General features: G+C 40.5%; 2 protein-coding genes across 2 annotated transcripts; both read right to left on the minus strand.

The window, feature by feature from the left end:
• Nucleotides 1-16,618: 16,618 nt before the first annotated feature.
• LOC127310373 (uncharacterized) lies at nt 16,619-17,234 on the minus strand. The gene is made up of 2 exons (XM_051341055.1): nt 17,113-17,234; nt 16,619-16,985 (listed from the first exon to the last, which is right to left on the minus strand). Exons 1-2 carry the CDS (start codon nt 17,232-17,234, stop codon nt 16,619-16,621), a joined length of 489 nt encoding a protein of 162 aa, XP_051197015.1.
• Nucleotides 17,235-18,094: 860 nt separating this feature from the next.
• Nucleotides 18,095-18,712, minus strand: LOC127310372 (uncharacterized). The gene has a single exon (XM_051341054.1). The coding sequence runs from the start codon at nt 18,710-18,712 to the stop codon at nt 18,095-18,097; it is 618 nt and encodes a 205-aa protein (XP_051197014.1).
• Nucleotides 18,713-24,029: the final 5,317 nt, after the last annotated feature.

Here is a 24,029-nt window from a genome sequence, read left to right on the forward strand (position 1 = left end):
GGATGTCATTTTTATTAATACATGAGTTCATTTTTTTGTGAGAAAAGTTCTGTGTAGAAAATTGCACTTTTCTTATTGGATAGTCGTTGAGAAAAATGTTCGTACAGAAAGTTCACATTTCTATTGTATAAAAGTTCATTCTTGTACATGAATGTTGTCTTGTCCGTATGGAAAAAACAAACTATAAATACCAAGAAATTCACTCATGGAACTCTAGAAGTTTATTATAAAATCCGTAGTCTAGTTTTAAAATAGTGAAAAATTCAAACGTTACTACTATGTAAAGCATGGAAGTCCACTATCAAGAAAAATATATCAAAAAGTTTTGTATTATTGAAATTGCTGCGTAAGAAATTTTGGAAAATAATCGACATGAAAAAGTTGCACAAAAATTGATATATTTTTAGTGGTATATTATTTGCACCCAGATTATTTGCATCCGGAAAAAAAGTTTAAGAACTATGACAAAACCAACATAAAAAACATTTATACCAAGGCACGAAGTTCACTAATAGAAACCTGGAAGTTCACTTCCATATACAGGGAATGTTTTGGTACTCTGTTTTTCTGAGCGGAAACCAAATCAAGTATTTTGAAATCTGCTCTTAAACCGTAAATAATTTGGGAAAATATTCAACACCAAAAGGTTGTGCCTAGTCAACAGCTTTCCAACGGGGTATCATTTGTATCAATCCGACATACGGTTGAAAAAATGGATCCAAATAACCTTATGAATACATAGAAATCCGGGAATTCTTTTTTGTATATTCGAAATTAATTTTAAATCGTACAAAATTTGGAAAAACATCCAAGACAAAACTGATGTGCAATTTCTATATCTTTCCAATGGTATATCATATGTATTAATACGACAAGCGGTGTAAAAATTAAGCGCAAACAACTGTCCGAAAATACAGAAATCCGCGAGAACTTAGTTTTGTATATTTGAAATTACGTCCAAACTGTCAGGAATTTGGAAAAACATTCATCACAAAAAAGGTGCGAAATTTCCATATCTTTTCAACGGTATATCATATGTATGATTCCGATAAATGGTTCAAAAATCAACCTAAAAACACTGTCCGCCGAAACATGGAATTCTGCTGCTCCGTCGAGAAGTTCACACCACAGTGCAACGGAAGTTCAGAAAGGGTTCGAGAATAGTTATTCTCAAACTGGTTCGAGAATAGCAGACCTATATATATATATATATATATATATATATATATATATATATATATATATAGCCCAACTATTCTCGAACCCCCCTTAAGAGTGGTTCTAGAATAGCTATTCTAGAACCCTGTAGCACCCTACCTTTTAATAAAGGCAAGATACCTGTGTATAGTGCTATTCCCGGGATCACTGATAGCACACACATTACAAAATATAGTAATCATTGCAATAGTATCAATTTACTACAACGTAGATCCACATGAGATAAAATAAAGTCTTACAAGTTGCATAGTCACCTGGACTAGCTCAAATGTAAATATTCAAAGCAAACACAGCGGAAATAAACTTCAATGAGCCTCCATCATCTCCATGCGCCACCGGCAGACATGTTGGAATGTAGACTCGAGATCCTACCTAGTAATCCTCTTCAGATGAACCTGCACGTTTGAATATGCAGCCCCACGAATGGAGGTAAGTACAATGATGTACTGGCAAATGACACTTATATGGTGGCAGTTGTGGGCATGACTATCTACATGATATTTGGCAAGTGGAGTTTAGGCAAATTTGCATAAAGCCAATTTTATCCTATATTTTATTTAAAAACAAAACATTTTGAAATCCTTGACATTATGAAATCACACCATGGTTGAATCCTCCATGGGTTCTAGAATAATCACATGGTTACATCTCCCATGAGTTTTCCAAGGTTGATCAAGTTTTAAATACATTCAGAAAAGGTGATGAGATTCTTCCGTACATTCCTTGCCTAGAAGCTCAAATTGTCCATAACCGGGGACACGACTAAGATCTTAGGTTTAACTCTCGAGAGATTATGCACTTTCACCTTACGACCCACCCTTCCCAAGAGAAGAATGAGACAAGATCTTTCAGAAGAAGAATTCAACCATACAAACTAGACTCGTTCCCTTGGCCGTCGCCTCCACCCACTGTCTAGCCACAAGTTGAACCCTCACAACTTACTTAATCCCGGCAGAGCCCATAATACCATAAGGCTGCACTGGAAGCTAACTAAAACATGGACGACATGGTAATCTCTTTAATCCTGGGTGGCCAACCACAAGTGGAACTCACAAGCTTAAAACCCCTCACAGGTAGTAAACCCCCACACGATCCCCTGGTGAAAACCAGGTGTGCAGTCAAAAGCGACCACTCTACAACATGCGAACTCTCAGGGATTCACCACTTCAGCCTACTAGGGGCGTGGACTTCACCACTTCAGCCTACTAGGGGCGTGGACCTGAGCAGCCGCCCACCAATCAACCAATCCACCCAGGTGTTTCCTTAGGGTTGTTAATTTTATATTTTCAAACACTCACAACCAATAACGAAACAGCATTTGGTATTTGATGTTGCAAAGCAAAAATTAAGGCATCCTAGCAATGGGTTCGGGAGTAGCTACACACTACTAGGGTTTGCTAAGCATAGCATATACTTTACTTTCGAAAACAAGATCCTACCATGCATACTAGTTTCAAAACACTAATGCATAATTAAAATAAGTAGGATTTGAGTGTCACTTGCCTTGATCAAAGCAACCCGCACAAACACAGCAATCACAAGAGTAACCTTGACCTCCTTCACAATCTAAACAAGCAAGCAAACCAAAATAAACAAACATTCAATATGAACAATCATAGACATGTATGCATGCATGATATGCACCAATTAATTTCACAAGAGAGGTGGTGTGTAAGTGTTGCATTATGTGTTCACTGATATGTGCAATGTTATTAAAATATTCTGGACATTTAATTTGATTTAGAAAAACCATTAATCGAGTATCTACATTACATATACAACCTTATTAATTAGCTACTGCAAGCTTTATGTGTTGTAAAAATATGAATTTGACCTCCCTGGATAGGTTACAGTAATACAAGATTAGAGCAATTGGAATTATTCAAAAATGATTTATAGAATTTGAATTATCCTCGAATTACTGATTTGAATAGATTTTACTAAAGCAAGTTTGTGCACGTATCAAAGTTGTACAATTCCTATACCAAGTTGAAGTACATGATCTGAGGATTCCAGAAAGTACAAAATCATAAAATTTGGACCAGTAGATTATTTTATACAATTTTTATAGTGCACAAAAGTCAATTTCTCTATTTGAACTACAATGCGAAATCTAACACAGTACCTACACCATATTACTGGATAAACGTGTAGTACATACTGTAAGCTTTCCAATACTATAAAATTTGTTAAATTTGGACCAGTGGATGATTTTATATCGAATTTACAAGTTGTACATGTAATCTGACATTTAAATTTCGAATTTGAAACCAGTTTGACTAAAGCTGACTGGGGCGCTGACCGTGCAGGACACGTGGCGCGCTCGGATTGGCCGCGCGGGGGTTCACGCGGATCGCCCTCCCCTGGGCCGGCCGTGGCCGTTGGATCTAACTCTACGGCTGAGATCAAAGAAACTAAAAGAAAAAAGAAAATAGATAGGAGAAAAGAGGAGAAGCTCACCTCGGCCGGCTGTAATGGCGCGGCGGCGGCTCTGGCGGACGGCGTCGGCGGTGCTCCCTGCGGCAAACGACAGCGGAGAGGGGTGGACGGGGCGCGGCGCGACGCGGCGCGAGCAGTGGTGGTGGCGGCGCGGCGAGCGGTGGACTAGGGCGGCGGCAGCGCTTGGCTGGAGGCGGCGGCAGGCGCGGCGCAACGACGAGGAATCGGCGGCGCTAGGCGGCGCGATCGGGGGCGGCGGCTTGGGGAAAAGAGTGCGGGGGTCACGGGGTATTTATGGGCAGGGGCACGGACGTCAAGGATGCCTCGGACGGCGGAGACTGATCCGAACCGATCTAGGGCAGGGCGGCGGCGCACAGTCCGCATCGGGCACGAGCTAGAAGACGTGGTGGGCCCCGCTAACAGGCGGGCCCCACCTGTCGGTGACCGAACAGAAAAAAAAAGGAGCAGGGGAGAGGCGGTGCGGTGCAGGCCGTGTTTGGCTAGCCGTTTGGGCCGACGCGGTCGGGCTGGCCTATTTGGCCGGTCCGAACCGTTTTTCTTTTTTTTTTCTTTTTATTGTTTTCTTCATAACTTTTGATTTAGGAATCCAAATAGGTCCAAACCAGTTTCTAAAATTTTGTAAAATTCAGGGCTTTGACTTAGACAAAATAGTACAAGGTTTTTGCCAAAATGGCATGGTAGGAAAATTAAGAGTTTTATGCTAGGGTTTTAAGGCTATAGTTGTTTCATATTGTGCTTATTATTTTATGAGATCAAACTAATGCAAGGATGCCATGAATGCATGCAAGTTTTTAAATTTTTGAAAAACCTGGGATGTTACAGACTAACCCCCTTAAAATGAAGCACGTCCTCGGGCTTCGAAAAGGCTAGCAAATAGGAGGTGTGGGTGGTATTCTCGAAGATTTTCTTCATCTGCCCAAGCTGCCTCTTCCTCACTATGGTGACTCCACTGAACAGAACTATAAAGTATTGGTGCGAGTATTTCTTTACCATGGGTATCTGATCTAGGCTAACCCCCTTAAGATGTTTAGCCTAATATCACCAATATGCAATTGGGATGAAAATCGAACTATTGATATGAATGAATGTGATGCGCCACTATCAATTTAAAACTAATGTTGTAACGAGTTGAGTGAAGACATACCCATCACAGTGCTAGGTTCATTCACCACTTCCTCCACATACAGGTGGTTTGCCTGTCCCTTCTGGAGTGGATTAGGTTTGGTAACCTCCTCAAGCTTGTTCTCGGGGCATCTTTTGGCAAAGTGCCCAGTCTTCTTGCACTTGTAGCATGTGATGTTGGACAAGTCCCTATTGTCCCCTGAATTGGGATGGTGCTGGCCATTGTTTCCATTGTGATGATCATTGTTACCATTGGGGTGACTATTGGAATAGTCTCCCTTGAATCCTTCATTGTGCCTGTGACCATTGTAGTTGTTGCCGTTCCCTTTACTGAAATGACCATTATGCTTGTGTGAGTTGTGACTCCCACTGCCTTTAGAAGAATGGTGCTTCTTGTGAAACGGCTCGGTGTGGCTCTTGCTATTGCTAAACTTCCTCTTGCGGTTCTCCTCCTTCTTGATATTATTGTCCAGGGCGATGGCTTGATCAAGTAAGGACTGGTAACTGGGAGCGTAAGCTACCGTCAATGGAATCTTCAGTTCACCCTTAAGTCCATTGAGGAACTTCGCCTTCCTCTTAGCATTAGTGTCAATGTCCTCCGGGGCATACCTTGCTAAAGTACAGAAGTCATCCATGTATTCCTTCAGAGTTCTCCCTCCCTGTCTCAGACTGCGAAATTCATCTCTCTTGAGATTCATAAAGCCCGAGGAGATATGAGCAGTACGAAAACCTTCTTTGAACGTTTCCCAGTCTAGGTCATCAATGGGATGGGTGATTTGATATGTCTCCCACCACCTAGCAGCAGGTCCTTCCAACAGATGGGCAGTGAACCTTATCTTTTCTGCCTCCGTGCACTCACAGGTGACTAAGTCCTTGCTGACCGAACGAAGCTAGTCATCAGCTACTATGGGCTCCGTGGCACTTGAGAACTTTGCCGGCTTGAGTCTCAAGAATCTAGCGAGTCTGTCCACTGGGGGTGGTGGTGGTGGTGGAGGTGGCGGCGGTGGTGGAGGTGGTGGATTGTTGTTGTTCTGGGTGGTTTGGATGAACTGGGCCATCATCTGCATGAGCTGTGCCTGAGCTGTCATCATCTGATTCAGTGCTTCTTGAGTTGGGTCACGTCTTGGCGGCATCTGATACTGTTTTAGCATAGATAAGAAACAAGATAGACAGATCTAGGAAGTAAAGTTTCCTACCCATGCACAAACAAGGCACACAACCAAACAAAAACACTGAAAATTAGAAATTCAAACTTTACTTAAACTTAACGAGTTTCGAAAATACGACTAAGATATGCGGTACTGCCTTACGTCAAATAGTAGGACAATACATAAGAGCGTAACGAAAATTCTAAAAAAAAATCTAAAGGGGTCTTCTAACGTCTCTTGATTGCTCCATAGCAGGATAGTGGGCTTCCTTCCTCGCTTGCTTTCCTCTTCAAGTCGTTCCCCTCAACAATCGGCGCCTCCTGAGTAGCTGGATGAGGTGGCGATGGTGGTATTTGTTTGACTAGATGCGCGCACTGCGCCTGTAGTGCCAAGATTATCGCCTGCTGATTGAAGGTCTCATCCTGTAGCTTTTCATTGTCCGCCTTGAGTTGAACAACCTCAGCATCTAGTTCATCCCTCTGTTCCTTCAGCTCATAATACTTCAGATTGTTCTCATGGAGGATTTGCTTGGTCAGGTCACAGTTGTTCATCTCCATACGCAGGTGATGCTCCATCTTCTGGGCATACCTCTCCATGTCCTCGAACTGGATTGCCGTCCATGTCATGCCTTCACAATTTCCCTTAGTCCTGAGGCAAAGTCCCGCGGAGCTGCGACGTCCGAAGTACTGGATGTCCGAATCCTCATCGATGTCGTTCTCGTACCTGTAGACGATGCGCGCTAATGCCTCCTGCATTGCCATCACTACTCCATCTTCCCAGTCTGGATACGTCTTCAGGTAGACCACGGTGTCGGTAACTGGCTGAACAAGACGTCCCTCAATGGTGGTCTCGATCTCCCAGCGTTCCACGACGTGTACATCAGATATCACGGCTCTCCCGCGGAACATGGGTGCGCGTATACTCAGAGACCTGCACACCCGGGACAGCGTGTCACTGAAAGGGGTGTCGTCCTCGGGGTAAGGGACCCAGAGCTTGGTGAAGGTGCCCATCTATATTTCGAAAAGTGAGGCAAGGTTAGAATAGAATCAAATGAATAGATAAGTGAAGAATTAAGATTTTCATAATTATAACTCAAATAAGTTTTATCCTATGGTTTTCCAAATCCTAGGGTCTCGATCCTACAGGCAACACTATGCTCTGATACCATTCTGTAGCACCCTACCTTTTAATAAAGGCAAGATACCTGTGTATAGTGCTATTCCCGGGATCACTGATAGCACACACATTACAAAATATAGTAATCATTGCAATAGTATCAATTTACTACAACGTAGATCCACATGAGATAAAATAAAGTCTTACAAGTTGCATAGTCACCTGGACTAGCGCAAATGTAAATATTCAAAGCAAACACAGCGGAAATAAACTTCAATGAGCCTCCATCATCTCCATGCGCCACAGGCAGACATGTTGGAATGTAGACTCGAGATCCTACCTAGTAATCCTCTTCAGACGAACCTGCACGTTTGAATATGCAGCCCCACGAATGGAGGTCAGTACAATGATGTACTGGCAAATGACACTTATATGGTGGCAGTTGTGGGCATGACTATCTACATGATATTTGGCAAGTGGAATTTAGGCAAATTTGCATAAAGCCAATTTTATCCTATATTTTATTTAAAAACAAAACATTTTGAAATCCTTTGAATGACATTATGAAATCACACCATGGTTGAATCCTCCATGGGTTCTAGTATAATCACATGGTTACATCTCCCATGAGTTTTCCAAGGTTGATCAAGTTTTAAATACATTCAAAAAAGGTGATGAGATTCTTCCGTACATTCCTTGCCTAGAAGCTCAAATTGTCCATAACCGGGGACACGGCTAAGATCTTAGGTTTAACTCTCGAGAGGTTGTGCACTTTCACCTTACGACCCACCCTTCCCAAGAGAAGAATGAGACAAGATCTTTCAGAAGAAGAATTCAACCATACAAACTAGACTCGTTCCCTTGGCCGTCGCCTCCGCCCACTGTCTAGCCACAAGTTGAACCCTCACAACTTACTTAATCCCGGCAGAGCCCATAATACCATAAGGCTGCACTGGAAGCTAACTAAAACATGGACGACATGGTAATCTCTTTAATCCTGGGTGGCCAACCACAAGTGGAACTCACAAGCTTAAAACCCCTCACAGGTAGTAAACCCCCACACGATCCCCTGGTGAAAACCAGGTGTGCAGTCAAAAGCGACCACTCTACAACATGCAAACTCTCAGGGATTCACCACTTCAGCCTACTAGGGGCGTGGACTTCACCACTTCAGCCTACTTGGGGCGTGGACCTGAGCAGCTGCCCACCAATCAACCAATCCACCCAGGTGTTTCATTAGGGTTGTTAATTTTATATTTTCAAACACTCACAACCAATAACGAAACAGCATTTGGTATTTGATGTTGCAAAGCAAAAATTAAGGCATCCTAGCAATGGGTTCGGGAGTAGCTACACACTAGTAGGGTTTGCTAAGCATAGCATATACTTTACTTTCGAAAACAAGATCCTACCATGCATACTAGTTTCAAAACACTAATGCATAATTAAAATAAGTAGGATTTGAGTGTCACCTGCCTTGATCAAAGCAACCCGCACAAACACAGCAATCACAAGAGTAACCTTGACCTTCTTCACAATCTAAACAAGCAAGCAAACCAAAATAAACAAACATTCAATATGAACAATCATAGACATGTATGCATGCATGATATGCACCAATTAATTTCACAAGAGAGGTGGTGTGTAAGTGTTGCATTATGTGTTCACTGATATGTGCAATGTTATTAAAGTATTCTGGACAATTAATTTGATTTAGAAAAACCATTAACCGAGTATCTACATTACATATACAACCTTATTAATTAGCTACTGCAAGCATTATGTGTTGTAAAAATATGAATTTGACCTCCCTGGATAGGTTACAGTAATACAAGATCAGAGCAATTGGAATTATTCAAAAATGATTTATAGAATTTGAATTATCCTCGAATTACTGATTTGAATAGATTTTACAATAGCAAGTTTGTGCACGTATCAAAGTTGTACAATTCCTATACCAAGTTGAAGTACATGATCTGAGGATTCCAGAAAGTACAAAATCATAAAATTTGGACCAGTAGATTATTTTATACAATTTTTATAGTGCACAAAAGTCAATTTCTCTATTTGAATTACAATGCGAAATCTAACACAGTACCTACACCATATTACTGCATAAACGTGTAGTACATACTGGAAGCTTTCCAATACTATAAAATTTGTTAAATTTGGACCAGTGGATGATTTCATATCGAATTTACAAGTTGTACATGTAATCTGACATTTAAATTTCGAATTTGAAACCAGTTTGACTAAAGCTGATCCAGGCGCTGACCGTGCAGGACACGTGGCGCTCGGATTAACCGCGCGAGGGGTTCACGCGGATCGCCCTCCCTGGGCCGCCGTGGCCGTTGGATCTAACTCTACGGCTGAGATCAAAGAAACTAAAAGAAAAAAAGAAAATAGATAGGAGAAAAGAGGAGAAGCTCACCTCGGCCGGGCTGTAATGCGCGGCGGCGCTTTCTGCGAGACGGCGTCGGCGGTGCTCCCAGCGGCAAAGCGACAGCGGCGAGGGGCGGACGGGCGCGCGCGACGAGCGCGAGCAGTGGTGGTGGCGGCGGCGAGCGGTGGACTAGGGGTGGCAGCAACAGCTGGAGGCGCGGCGCGCGCAAGCGAGGAATCGGCGGCGCTAGGCGGCGCGATCGGGGGCGGCGACTTGGGGAAAAGAGTGCGGGGGTCGCGGGGTATTTATGGGCGGGGGCACGGACGTCGAGGATGCCTCGGACGGCGGAGATTGATCCGAATCGATCTAGGGCAGGGCGGCGGCGCACAGTCCGCGTCGGGCACGAGCTAGAAGACGGGGTGGGCCCCGCTAACAGGCGGGCCCCACCTGTCGGTGACCGAACAGAAAAAAAAGGAGCAGGGGAGAGGCGGTGCGGTGCGGGCCGTGTTTGGCTGGCCGTTTGGGCCGACGCGGTCGGGCTGGCCCATTTGGCCGGTCCGAACCGTTTTTCTTTTTTTTTTCTTTTTACTGTTTTCTTCATAACTTTTGATTTAGGAATCCAAATAGGTCCAAACCAGTTTCTAAAATTTTGTGAAATTCAGGGCTTTGACTTAGACAAAATAGTACAAGATTTTTGCCAAAATGGCATGGTAGGAAAATTAAGAGTTTTATACTAGGGTTTTAAGGCTATAGTTGTTTCATATTGTGCTTATTATTTTATGAGATCAAACTAATGCAAGGATGCCATGAATGCATGCAAGTTTTTAAATTTTTGAAAAACCTGGGATGTTACAAACCCCCCCTAATCCAACTTAGTTTCTTCCCCCGTCCTAACCGAACTCCCCACCTCCCCCGACCGATACCGGTTCGTGTAGGAAGCGAACTCCCCACGTCCCCCTCGTAAAAGCATCGCGCCCCGCCTCGAGCGGAGATCATCCAGCTCCACGATCAAAGCCTCCTACCTGGTCGGCGTGGGCGAGCGAGCGGCGGCGGGAGCCGACGCGAGGGAGCCCGCGCGGACGCGAAGATGATCAAGCATCCCTACCTGGTCGGCACGGGCGAGTGAGCGGCGGCGGGAGCCGACGTGAGGGAGCCCGCAACGGAGGCGAAAGGTGGCGGTAGCTGACGCAAAGGAGCCAGCGGCGAAGAACGGCGAGATCCAGCCTCCTTACAAGCAGTAATGGCTCCAATTCGACGCAGATCGGCAGAGCATCCTCCAAATTCAAACCAGCCAAGCTCCAGAAAGAGGCCAGCAGAGGATGAGGTAATAAAAAAAAACAGGAAGTTCACATAATTCACTTACTGCTTTTTTGCGTCCATCACTGCACAAAAAAGGAGCACTTCAGATCATCGTGAAAAAAAGTTCATATGAATTTAGTGTTGGAAGTTCACATGACTATTTTAATGCTTTTCCGTCCAACAATGTAAAACAAAAAAGAGACACTGGCAGGTTCTATATGAAAAAAATATTGGAAGTTCACCTCCACTGGATTTTGTTTAGAGTAGAACATAAGAGCAGGCTCGTGTGAATTGAGACTGGAAGTTCACATGCAGAGTCTATTGTAGGAAAGAAGAAAACTTATCTCTTTTACTGGGAAGTTCTTAAAAACAGTTTCATGGAGTTCACTTCAGTTATAAATAAATTAAAACAGCAAAATGAAAAAATAAGTATGCAGGTTAGCATGTATGCAGGAAGTTCATATTACATTGTTTGGCGGTTAACTTTACTTGTTTTAGTTTTTTGAAGACATCAGACAAAGTTTTATGTACAAAAGTTCTAGTCCCAATGTTCAAGAAGTTCACATGTTAAAAAACTTACCAGGTTCTGCTACTGCCGGGCAAAGAATCTGGAACAGGCAGTGACGACGAGATAATCAGCTGGTCAGGCCCTAAAAAGCCTCCAATGACTCCCATATGCTGTGATGAGCCAATTTCATTTATCCAGCCAGTGTTCCGCAATCCCAAGAGAAAAACAAATGTTGCCGCCATTGAAAGGAATTTCAATCAGAAGATCCAAGAACAAGATGACATGGATAACAGCAAGAGGAAGCGGGATACCACAACATCAACAGATGATGATGAGGATATTATGTGTTGGTCAGGACAACCAAAAAAACCCCGTTCTCCAATAAAGTGCACTGAGGAGATATTTGCTAGTAATGCAACGTTCCGTCAGCCACGAAAACGGCAATCTACAAGTACATCTAAAACAACCACAGCTGGAAGCAACGATATGAACAGGGACAGTGGGCAAAAGTCATCTTCTAGCAGTGATGCTTCTGAACAGCAACGCAGTTATGGGGATGGTCAAAGTGACAACATACACCAAGATCGTCGAGGCGCTCAATCAAGTCATATGCCGCCTCGAAATCCACTCTGCCATGTACCAAAAGTCACACCGCCATGCCCCATAGTACCAGATGATAGAGCCATCCCTGCAGAGCTGCGAACATACACACACGTAAGTTCAATTTATATTTTGCTGATAAAAATTTCACTCTTACACACATTTATTTAGACCATTTGCATGGAAGTTCACATGCTATATTTTTAGAAAAAACAGTTGATATGATTTGGAAAGTTCGTGAACCCTGTATCCCTGATAAAATTTCAGCTGATTTTTAGGAAGTTCACATGCTCTGTTTATATATGAAATATATAGTTGATATGTTCTGGAAGTTCATGTACAACAGTTGTTCTCTGAAAAAAAGTTCAGATGACTTTAGGAAGTTCATGTTCTTATTTTTTATTAAATTTTAGGAAGTTCACTTGACCTATTTCCTGAAGTTAACATACAATAACATATGTTAACAAAAAATTAATGCAATAACAAAACCGTGGCAATTTGTAGGCTGCAGATCTTGATAAGGACCCGATACCATCCATTGGTCAAGAGTTTAGCACATTGAAAGACGCATATGTATTTTACAATACATATGCAAAGCACACAGGGTTTGGGATAAGGAAAGGGCAGCACAACAAGAGCAGGCATTACTTGAGATGTGTACGAGAAGGTGCACACCGCCAGAGTGTCAACGAGGAAGACCGACAGCGTGACAAGATGACCAAAAGAACTGGGTGCAAGGCCTTTATGAGATTGAAAGAGAGGAGTGATGGTACCTGCATTGTCAAGGACATTACACTTCAGCACAACCATACCCTGCTGTTAAGCCCATCAATGCTAGTTTTCATGCGTTCTCACAAAAAGGTGGATCCAACATTGAAGGGGTTGGTAAAAGACCTTCAGTTCAGCAATATAAAACATGTAAACATAATGGGCCTGCTTACAAGGCTGCATGGTGGCCGTGATAAGATTGGCTGCCACAACAGAGACATACTCAACATTTAAGTACTCCCCCCACCCCCCTCCTTTATATATAAAATGAAAACTTACATGAAAAACAGGGGGAAGAAAAAAGCAAAACAAAAAAAGAAAAATAACAACAAATTTCTTTTTGCAGGAAAGCAGAAAACACGAGGAAGGAGTCCATGAATGAGGTGCAGAATATGTTCAAATTCTTTTAAGACATGAAGAAGGAGAATGAAAATTTCTTCTATGACTACAAGGTTGATGAAGAAAACAGACTGGAAATTTTTTTCTAGTCTAATGCTAGCTCGAGGGCAGCATATGCAGATTTTGGAGATTGCATAACTTTCGATACTACTTACAAGTCGAACAAGCACCACTTGCCCCTTGCAGTATTTGTCGGCGTAAACAACCACTTGCAGTCAACAATCTTTGGTGTTGCGTTGATGGGAAACGAGTCAGAGGAGTCCTTCAAATGGGTATTCAGCAAATTCCTTGAATGCATGGGCGGTAAACAACCAATCTGCATACTTACAGGTTTGGAGAAAATCAGAATCTATCCTCATGTTTGTACCTTCAGTTGCAGTTCATAACAAAACACACAGAAGTTCAGATGTTTCCACCCCTGCAACACAAAAAATAAAAGATATTTAATTTGCTGAAGTTCACCTTTGTTTGTTTTTGTGAAGTTTGCTTGCATTATACCTGATGTGTTTTTTCCTAATAATTGTTCAGATCAATGCCCAGCAATGGCAAAAGCAATACCAAAATTTTTCCCACGGACTCTACATAAGTTCTGTAGATGGCACATAATGAACAAGCATAAGGACCCGCTAAAGAAGCTTTATAAAATATTCCCTGATTTGAAGGATAAGCTGACTGCAATTTTGAACCATCCCCTAATGCCATCTGAGTTTGAAGATGCGTGGAAGGCTTTGATTGAAAAGTACAATCTGCATGATATAAATGTCATGATTAACTTATGGGCTGAAAGGAAATTGTGGATATCAGCTTACTGGAAAGAAGTTTTCTGTGCACGCATGACTTCAACACAAAGAAGCAAGAGCATGAACTTTGTGCTAAAAAGGGGTTTTGTCACTGAACGAGACAACCTCCACATTTTTGCTAAGCAAGTTAACAACTGCATATAGGCAAGGCATGAAGCAGAGAATGCAGAGGCAAATGCATCAACGGTGAGTGCTCGATTTCATGATTTATATTAATGAAAAAAATATGCTTCAATAATTTGGAAAACATAGGATGAGAACATAAAAAAAGAAAAAAGAGTATGCAGATGTTATGGAAGTTCACAACTGTTTGGTTAGGGGTTCTTCTGTACATAAAAAGTGTCATCTGTTTTCGAAAAAAAAGTATGCATATGCATGGAAGTTCACATCTGTTTAGTTCTAGGGTTCATATATATATATATATATATATATATATATATATATAAGTTATCTTATATTTCATGTTCACAGCAAATGACTTTTGCATCGACAAAAATAAAAATTGCAGGGCACAAGGAAAACAGTCACCAGGTATGGCTTCGAGGCACAGGTGATGGATAAGTACACACGGGCAGTGTACTCAGTTTTCCGGGAGCGGCAATATCACAGCACAGCTTTTCTCATTAAGACTTCCCAGGATAATCCCAACAATTACCTTGTGCATCACTACAATCAGAGTAAAGAATTCGCTTGGTCAAGACATGAATTCAGAGTGCTAGCAGATGAAGTTGCAGGCCGCTATGAATGCGAATGTAAAGTGTGGGAACATACAGGTAAAAAAAGAAAAAGCCTCTTTCAGCAATTGCTTTTGGTTGTATTACACTACAGATGCATAGAAAAAGTAATTGTTGACACGAAAATAAAAAATTAACCGAGCTAATGTTATGTTTATGCACACACAGGGTTGTTCTGCCACCATGTCATAGCTGTCTTTGAGCACCTACGCCTGGATGAGATACCAAGCAAGTATATACTCCAGAGATACACCAAAGATGCAGTGACAAACCCTGATTTCAACCGCAGAGACTACAGGACAACAACAGATGATGGGACTTCAATTGAATACAGACGAACAATCCTTTACAGTGAAGCAGTTAAAATTATAAACAAAGGATGCTCTTCGGAAGCAAAATTCCAAATAGCATTATCTGCCTTCAGAGATGCCAATACCAGCCTGGACAATGAGGATGCAGAGCTGGAGAATAATGAGGATGCAGAGATGGAGAACAATGAGCAGTCATCGAATCAAGAAAACACAACACGAGAAACTGGCGAGCAGAACGACATTCCTCAGGCTGAGAACAATGATCCATATGCAGATATACAACCTCCACTACTTGCAATAACAAAAGGAAGCAAGACTACAGATGCTGCAAGGAGGAATGGAAAATGCAAACCCCCTGTACCTGCCCGTCCGGAACCAGAACTAGATGAATACGGGAGACCGAAAGGTACAAGAATATGCGGAACATGCAATAAAATTAATGGCCACAATTCCATAACCTGCAAGGCAAGGCAGCTGGCTAAAAAACTCTTGGAAACACATGAGAAGGTGTATGGGCCTACAACATCTTTAGGAAATATCAAGGTGCACATAAGAAACTTGCTTGCTCGCCAGCACATCCCAGAGAATGATGAAGAGGAAAAACTGGACACAGATGAGGGTGAATGCTTCGAAGATGAGACGGATGATGAAGAATATGAGCAAGAAGATGAGGATGAAGATATCACTGAGCAAGAAGATACACAAAATACACCAGATGTGGATGGCAAACTGCAAAACTTAAATAAAAAGGGAGGACAAAGGAAATGCAGCGTGTGCAACCTAAGGCTAGGACACTACGCATCAACATGCCCCAACAGGGAAAAGATACTACAACAATAGATTGTTGAACGACAAAAAAGTGATGGTGCGATAGTGAAACCAAAAGGGGTGAAAGCTTGTGGTACATGCAATAAGATAAGGGGACACAACTCCAGAACTTGCGCAAGAAGGCAGCTTGAGGAACAGCTATTACACCTGCAGTCAACAGAAAATGATAGCAACACCATGGAAGATAGAAGCAAGGAGAAGAACAGGGAGAAAACACAAACTACACCAGCAGCTATAAGAAGGAGTACCAGAAATAGGTAGACACAAAAAGGAAAAAATAGAATAGTTCATACTGAAACAATATGTAGTTGGTTACTGACAAAAAATTACATTAATATACTGCTGAAGTTCACTATTTGTTCGTGCTACTGCCAGCGATCCAAATTGTAAAGAAAAATGAATTGTCATAAATATCATTTATTTTAAACCTCTACACAGGATGTTGTGAGAATAAATATATCGTAATTCAACTGCTAGACAGTTGTTCACGTAAAATGTTGATTAAAAAAAATAACAGTAGGAAGTTCACAACCAATTATCCGCGAAGTTCACTATTTATGACGGGTGAAAAAAGTTCGTATGAAAATTAAACAGAAACACACATGCAAAAAAGGGAGTTCAGATATCAACAGCTGCGAAGTTCTCACATACTATTCAGACGTGAAAGGTACTGAATTATTAAAAAAATGAACAGACAACATATAGGATTGCAAAAAAGTAAATAGGGACATCTTCATTGTATTATAAAATGAATAAAAGGGAAGGGAAACGTAAAGTAAAAAATATATGACTGCGAAGTTCAGATCTAACCAAATAAGGAGTTCTCTTAAACATAAAACCTAAAGAAAAATGTAGGGAAAAATAAACGATTACAATCTGATCATAGAAAATAAAAAGAAAAATGTCCCTACAAAACTAAATTCTTCACCAATCCCTGCCACGCTTCTTCTCGGGATGTTTGAATAAGGAGAAGAAGCCCCTCTCAAACAAATCCAGCCTTCGAAAAACCTCGTACGTTGCATATGCATCCCATGTAGCATATTCCAAATGCTTAGGCGGTAGAGGCGGCGGATTAGCCCACATCCTGTGCTCTGCCCTTCCAAAACCATCCTTCATCTCAAAATAGATTGGATATATAATAGCTCCAGCAACATCCTTCAGGCCTTGAAGTTTCTTCTTATTGTCCGGATCTCTCCATATTTCCTGGATATCCTTCAGATTATGAACATAGTGATTTGAACGTGAGAGAACGTTGCAGTCTTCTGCGGTGCAAAACCCAACAAAAATGTACCTAAAGCCATGAAGAAACTCAACCAAACTTTCACTCCTCTCATCAGCATGGCATATGTGGTACACAAGAACATCGGTGCTAACACATAGCTGGATCACATCAGCTTTCTTCGGAGTGAAATAGGTACCTGAGTCTGTCATACTCAACATCAAGACCAACAATCTTCCTAGCAGAAGAATCGAGGGAAGCTTCAGCATTGGTGATCCACTCCTCAACACTAGCTGCTGCATTCGTGTACAAAACCTTCATAGTGGTTGTGCCATGGCAGGGAAGGGTGTAGTTGTGGGAAAAAGGAGCGTTTGTCATGCAAATCGGTGGACAGAAGAAAAGAAAGAAGAAACAATTGGTTATTCACGTGCACCGAACCAGAAAAGAAAAGACCTGGATTTATAGATTGAGATGTAACAAACACGTCGTGATCCACGAATTCAGCAAACAACCAGTAGATATCCAAAACAAATAAATAGAACAGCCGAGAGAGATAACAAGAAAACAAAAATTCTGCGGGATAACAAAACAAAAAGAATCTTATCCGGGTCCAGGGTGAGTTCACGTGCAGCTAATGCCAGCGATCCAAATTGTAAAGAACAGGAATTGTCATAAATATCATTTATTTTAAACCTCTACACAGGATGTTGTGAGAATAAATATATCGTAATTCAACTGCTAGACAGTTGTTCACGTAAAATGTTGATTAAAAAAATAACAGTAGGAAGTTCACAACCAATTATCCGCGAAGTTCACTATTTATGACGGGTGGAAAAAGTTCGTATGAAAATTAAACAGAAACAAACATGCAAAAAAGGGAGTTCAGATATCAACAGCTACGAAGTTCTCACATACTATTCAGACGTGAAAGGTACTGAATTATTAAAAAAAATGAACAGACAACATATAGGATTGCAAAAAAGTAAATAGGGACATCTTCATTGTATTATAAAATGAATAAAAGGGAAGGGAAACATAAAGTAAAAAATATATGACTGCGAAGTTCAGATCTAACCAACTAAGGAGTTCTCTTAAACATAAAACCTAAAGAAAAATGTAGGTAAAAATAAACGATTACAATCTGATCATAGAAAAAAAATGTCCCTACAAAACTAAAATCTTCACCAATCCCTGCCACGCTTATTCTCAGGATGTTTGAATAAGGAGAAGAAGCCCCTCTCAAACACATCCAGCCTTCGAAAAACCTCATACATTGCATATGCGTCCCGTGCAGAATATTCCAAATGCTTAGGCGGTAGAGGCGGCGGATCAGCCCATATCCTGTTCTCTGCCCGTTCAAAACCATCCTTCATCTCAAAATAGATTGGATCTATAATAGCTCTAGCAACATCCTTCAGGCCTTGAGTTCTCTTCCTGTTGTCCGGATCTCTCCATATTGCCTGGATATCCTTCACATTATGAACATAGTACATTGAACGTGATAGAATGGTGCGGTCTTCTGCGACGCAAAACCCAGCAAAAGTGTACCTATAGCCATAAAAGAAATCATACAACATTTCGCTCCTCTCATCAGCATGGCATATGTGGTACACAAGAACATCAGTGCCAACACATAGCTGGATCACAACAGCTTTCTTCGGATTGAAATAGGTTCCACTGAGTTTATCATACTCAACATCAAGACCAACAATCTTCCTAGCAGAAGAATCTAGGGAAGCTTTAGCATTGGTGATCCACTCCTCAACACTTGATGCTGAATTCGTGTACAAAACCTTCATAGTGGTTGTGCCATGGCAGGGGAATGTGTACTCGTGGGAAAAAGGAGGGTTTGCCATGCAATCGGTGAACAGAGAAAACCCACAGAAAAAGAAAAAGAAAGGAAGAAGAATCGGTGATTCATATGCACCGAAACACAGAGGAAAAAAGACATGTATTTATAGTTTCAGGAATGTAACAACAGACGTCGTGATCCACAAAATCAGGGAACAACCAGTACATATCCAAACAAACAAAAGAGAAACAGCCGAGAGAGAACCACAAGAAAAACAAAAAATCCCGCGGGATAACAAACAAAAAGGATCTTATCCGGGGCCAGGTGTGAGTTCACGTGCAAGCACAAAACAAACATAAAAAGACTACAAAGAAGTTCACGTGATAACAGTGCAGACGTTCGCACAGAGTAAAAACACTGAAATAAATAAGATGTTCCGCACCAACCAACCCACCCCCACCCACCAAACCACGCCCCACCCACCAAAACCACCCCTCGGCGCTAACAAACTCCACCACTGCCTGGGGTTCCGCCGGAAGAAGCATCCCACGGAGAAGGAGTCGAAGGAAAAGCAAAAGGGAGAACAAGAACAGAGAAAAGAAGAAGAGGAGAAGTCTAGCAAGATCTACAAAAAAAGAATCCAGGATAAGAAAAGCGAAGGGATTACCTAACAAAAGAAGGTGCGTCTAACCCATCCCCTCGCATCTACTCATTGAATCGCACTGCATTTTCCTCTCTGACATCCTTCATGGCCGTGGTTTTGAATCTAGACTAGTATAAAAAACAAGATCTAACAACTTAACAAAATAATACCTTACAGATTACTTTAAAAAATGGTTTGCATACGATAGATCTATCAAAAAGAATCAAATAAAAAAATGTTAGGCAGGGGGGAGAATAGACACTGATGAATAGGAAGAGGAGTTCAGATAAGAACTCCCGAAAAGCTCACTTGTGAAAAGAAATGGAAAACAATATACAAAAAATAAATAAGTTGGAGGGTTTTTAAATCTACAAACATGTATCCAGCCGGCATTAGTATACTGTGATTGGGAAACTTAAAAAATATATAATAAAAAAGTTGGAGTTTAAAATGTAGACAAAGTATAACATAAAACATGCAGACTAAAAGTGGAAGTTCATTTCAAAAAAGTGCAGAGGTCCTGTTAGTATAAAATATGTTTTATGTTGGAATCTTGTGACAGGAATGGCTGCTGGTCCATCGTACGTCATCCTCAGCGACAGCGAAAGCGATGAAGAGACCTGTAAAAGAGGTAAAAAAAGATATAAATGCTTTAAAAAATACTTTTTGGAACTAAAAATATGCTTATTTTTTATGCAGGTCCAAGTATTCATGGATTTGAAATCTTTGACAAGCACTGCCACTTCGGAAATGAAGTTGAAATGACCAAGGAAAATCTGGATCATCTCAAAAAGCAAGTACTTGACTACAAGCCAACAATCCCATATTATGTATGCAAGATGGGGAAGACAATGAACAACCTCACGAGGGGCAAAATGGTAATACCAAAACGCCAACTTACAAAACTTATTTTCGTACACTACCTGTATTACATATGATGTTTTGGCTGAACCAACATGTATTACTAACTTTATTACAGTCTTCCGATATTTAAATGTTTGCTGAAGTCCAGATAAAGAAACAGTGAAGTTCACTTACAGCAAAAACAGAAAATGTTTCATGTTAACTTTGATAACTGTTAACTAGCATACTGAGATCAGTTGTTACATGGCAATGATATTCACTTTCATGTGTTTTCATGCAGATTTTCGATAAGGAATACACTGAAGAACACCTAAAGAATTATCTAACAGTGCCAACAACAATTCCAATAACCTCCAACACAAATACCTGGGTTGGTACACGGGTAAGGATAAACAAGGTTGCAACTGGAAATGCAGTGATGACAACAAATTGGCCAGATGTAGTCATGGGTGCAGAAATAAAAGATGGAGATATCTGCATGTTCTGCTTCTACGACGGAACAAGAGAACTCGGCTGCTTCGTGACACGTCTTAGCAACTGAGTCTGAAAAACTTACTATGAAAATAAAATTATGTACCAGTTTACTTTATTGAACCTTATGTTTTGTATCAGCACACCGAGAACAATTATGGTTGTTTCAGTATTGTTGATGTAATAAGAATGCTTACTTATGAAGAAGTTCACATAGAGTGAGTACGAAGTTCGCTTATGAATGAAAAAAGATTAGGAAGTTTATATTCACAGAAGTTCCTACATGAAAAATCATTTCTGACTATACAGGAATAAAAATAGTACAGTTTGCATTGAGAAAAACGAATGGATATGGGAATACTTTTACACACATAACTGGCAAAAAATAGAAGTTCACAATGTGATGACAGAGAAGTTCACTATTAACAAATACAGCACAGATTTTGTACAGTTTGCTGTTTTGATAAAGAAAGAACATATCCTCACTAACTAAATCTGTATCCTGAATTCAATCACATAATGAGAAGTTCAGTTCACTAAAACAACAAATAAAAATGTTGAATTTCCTATCAACTACTAATTGCGAAAAAATTGAATCATATCATCATCATGCAGATCCCAATGATTGCTGGGTTGTCTGCGAACCTAGACCAATAAGCAGCATGAGATCTTTCAACATACTAGGCCACTCCTCCACCAGAATTTCATTCTTGGGATGAAATAGGAGCTGATACATGTACTCAGCTTTCCAATCCTCAACGCGCCGCTGGTAGACAATCAGGAATGCAAAAAAAACATAAGAAAAACAGTAAAAAAAAAGACAAAGAGCTATACAGCGAAAAAACATAGCACTACACTTACATCCTGGTTTTTTGTATTATCAGCAATCTTATCACCACCGTATGTAGCACAAATTCTTAGAGCATAGAAGCCACACTCATTAGCCCCTTGTGCCGGAGTCTTTGGATATGAACACCTATCAGCAACAACCTCCCACTATATATTACCATTATATTTGTTAAATTCTGCAACACCATGCACCTGTTTTATCAAGGCCACCATCCTATTAACTGCAAAAACAAAAAAATAGTGAATGGTTTCAGCAGTTTAAAAAACAAAAAGGAATAAAAAACTGGGAAGTTCACATAGTACTGACATATCAGTTCACACACTACTATGGATAATTTCAGCAGTTTAAAAAACATATAAAAACCTGGGAAGTTCACATTGTACTAACATATCAAATTAACACACACAGTCAGATGGTTTCAGTAGTTTAAAAAAATATAAAAATAGCTAGGAAGTTCATATTGTAAAAACATATCAGTACAGACAAAAAAGTTTGAATGGTTGCAGTAGTACACATAAAAAAAAGCTGGGAAGTTCACATTATATTAACAAATGAGTTCACATAAAAAAAGTAAAAATGATTGCAGTGAAAAAGTAAATGAAGAAATCATGAAAGAAAATCACATACAATCTCAACACGATCCTCGTGGTGCCGACTCCTTGAAGTATGTGCCAGACCAGTATACCTCCTAGTGTCAAGGATGTCCAACGTACTTGTTCATAACATAAACAGAGTGATGATCATGCATGAAATGAGGGATGATGATCTGTTCAGCAACAACCCAAATTAACAAAAAGGAAGTACGCACGTGAAAACAAAAAAAAGAGGAAGTTCACTAAAGCAAATATGAAGAGGTTCAGATTAAAAAAGCATACCAACTTTGCTTTCAGCAAATTTTCATTAGGCCGAACATAACGCTTGAACATTTTAGCAGAAGACTTCACATCAAAAGGTTGTCTCGGTAATGGATTACCATTGTTGTCCCTTAGCTTGAATGGTGCAAAATCAAGCAAGTACTGCACAAAAACACAAAGGAAAAACACAACCAAAAAAGAAAACTATACAAAGTAAGTATATGCATACAAAGGTATATCTGAAAAATAAATTTTCAATGTTTGAAAAAACCTACAGGGATAGTATGAGGTGACATCAAAACACGGGAGCCAGATTCAAAAATATATTTCATCCCTGGATCATCCTTCCAGTAATTGATGATACGATCCATCATGTCGGATTCCAACATTTCACAGCGGCCAAACAGTTTATACATGTACTTGGCATCAATTAAAACAGGATCATCAAAAGCATTGCAGAACTTCACCAGGGGGACACTGCACACGCATTAAAAAGAAAAAAAAATATATAAAACTAGGGAAGTTCACTTAGCATATAAAAAATGAAAATCTCCTAAACGAAAACAAAAAAATAAAGAACTAGGGAAGTTCACTTTGCACAGTGTATGAAGTTCATATGCCACAAAAAATAAAAAAATAAGTAATAAACAAGTATGAAAAACATACCTTCCATGAGCTTTGATGTACTCCTTGCTTAGAATTAACTCCATCATTTGCTTGGCCTTGGATAAATGAGGAAACACATATGGTACAAAGTTTGGAACTTCTTCCCTGAACTTATTGGACAATTTAGTAGGCCTTTTATTCGAAAGAACCAGATTTTTAGCACTAGACAACCTGGGCTTCTGAGTTTCAAAATCATCACTGCTAGTCGGAGAACAGCGCTGAACATCCTTTGTAATGGGCTTCGCAGTAAGCTTCTTACCAAGCTGAGTGACAAAGTCATCAGAATCATCATCGTCGTCGAGCAAAACTACATCAGGCTTCCCCTTCTGTGTAGTGTCAGGAACCTTTTTCCTAGAAGATTTTCTGGTATTGGAATGCAGCCTCTGGATAATCTTCTTTGACTTGCTTACAAGACTATCAAAATTCTCTTCAGGAATAATCTGAACTTCTGGTGTGAATGACTGAGTCACAAAAAGTGAGAAATCGTCTTCCTCGATACCAAGAGATGGACCTGCATGAAAAGTATATAAAACCAGGAAGTTCGCTTGTGTATCAAAAACAGAAAGTAACAAAACAGTGCAGTCCAAAAAACATGTGTTATAGAGCATAGACAGCGATATATTTTGCGAAAAAGTAAAAATCATACCATGATCAACACCTAACACATCTTTCAGGTCGATATTGAAATCTCCACCTGTCAGCCAGCTATATAACATGGTCATCCTGATGTTTAGAATATCTTTTTGACTGATCAAGCACATGCTTTCGCCATCGTAAGACTGGAGGATCTGAAGCATGAAGAACCCACAATCATGGCTGCAAAAAAACAAAAAAGAAAAAGAATAAAAGAAAACAATTGTATTAGTCAAAAAAAAACCTGAAGTCAATGTATACATAATAAAGAGCAAAAATAGAAAGGGGAAATAAACGCTTACGCAGTTGCCTGTCTGGGAGAATTAAAATAGTGAACCTTGAA

Source organism: Lolium perenne, chromosome 6 (genome assembly GCF_019359855.2).
Source record: "Lolium perenne isolate Kyuss_39 chromosome 6, Kyuss_2.0, whole genome shotgun sequence".
NCBI classification, from domain to species: domain Eukaryota; kingdom Viridiplantae; phylum Streptophyta; class Magnoliopsida; order Poales; family Poaceae; genus Lolium; species Lolium perenne.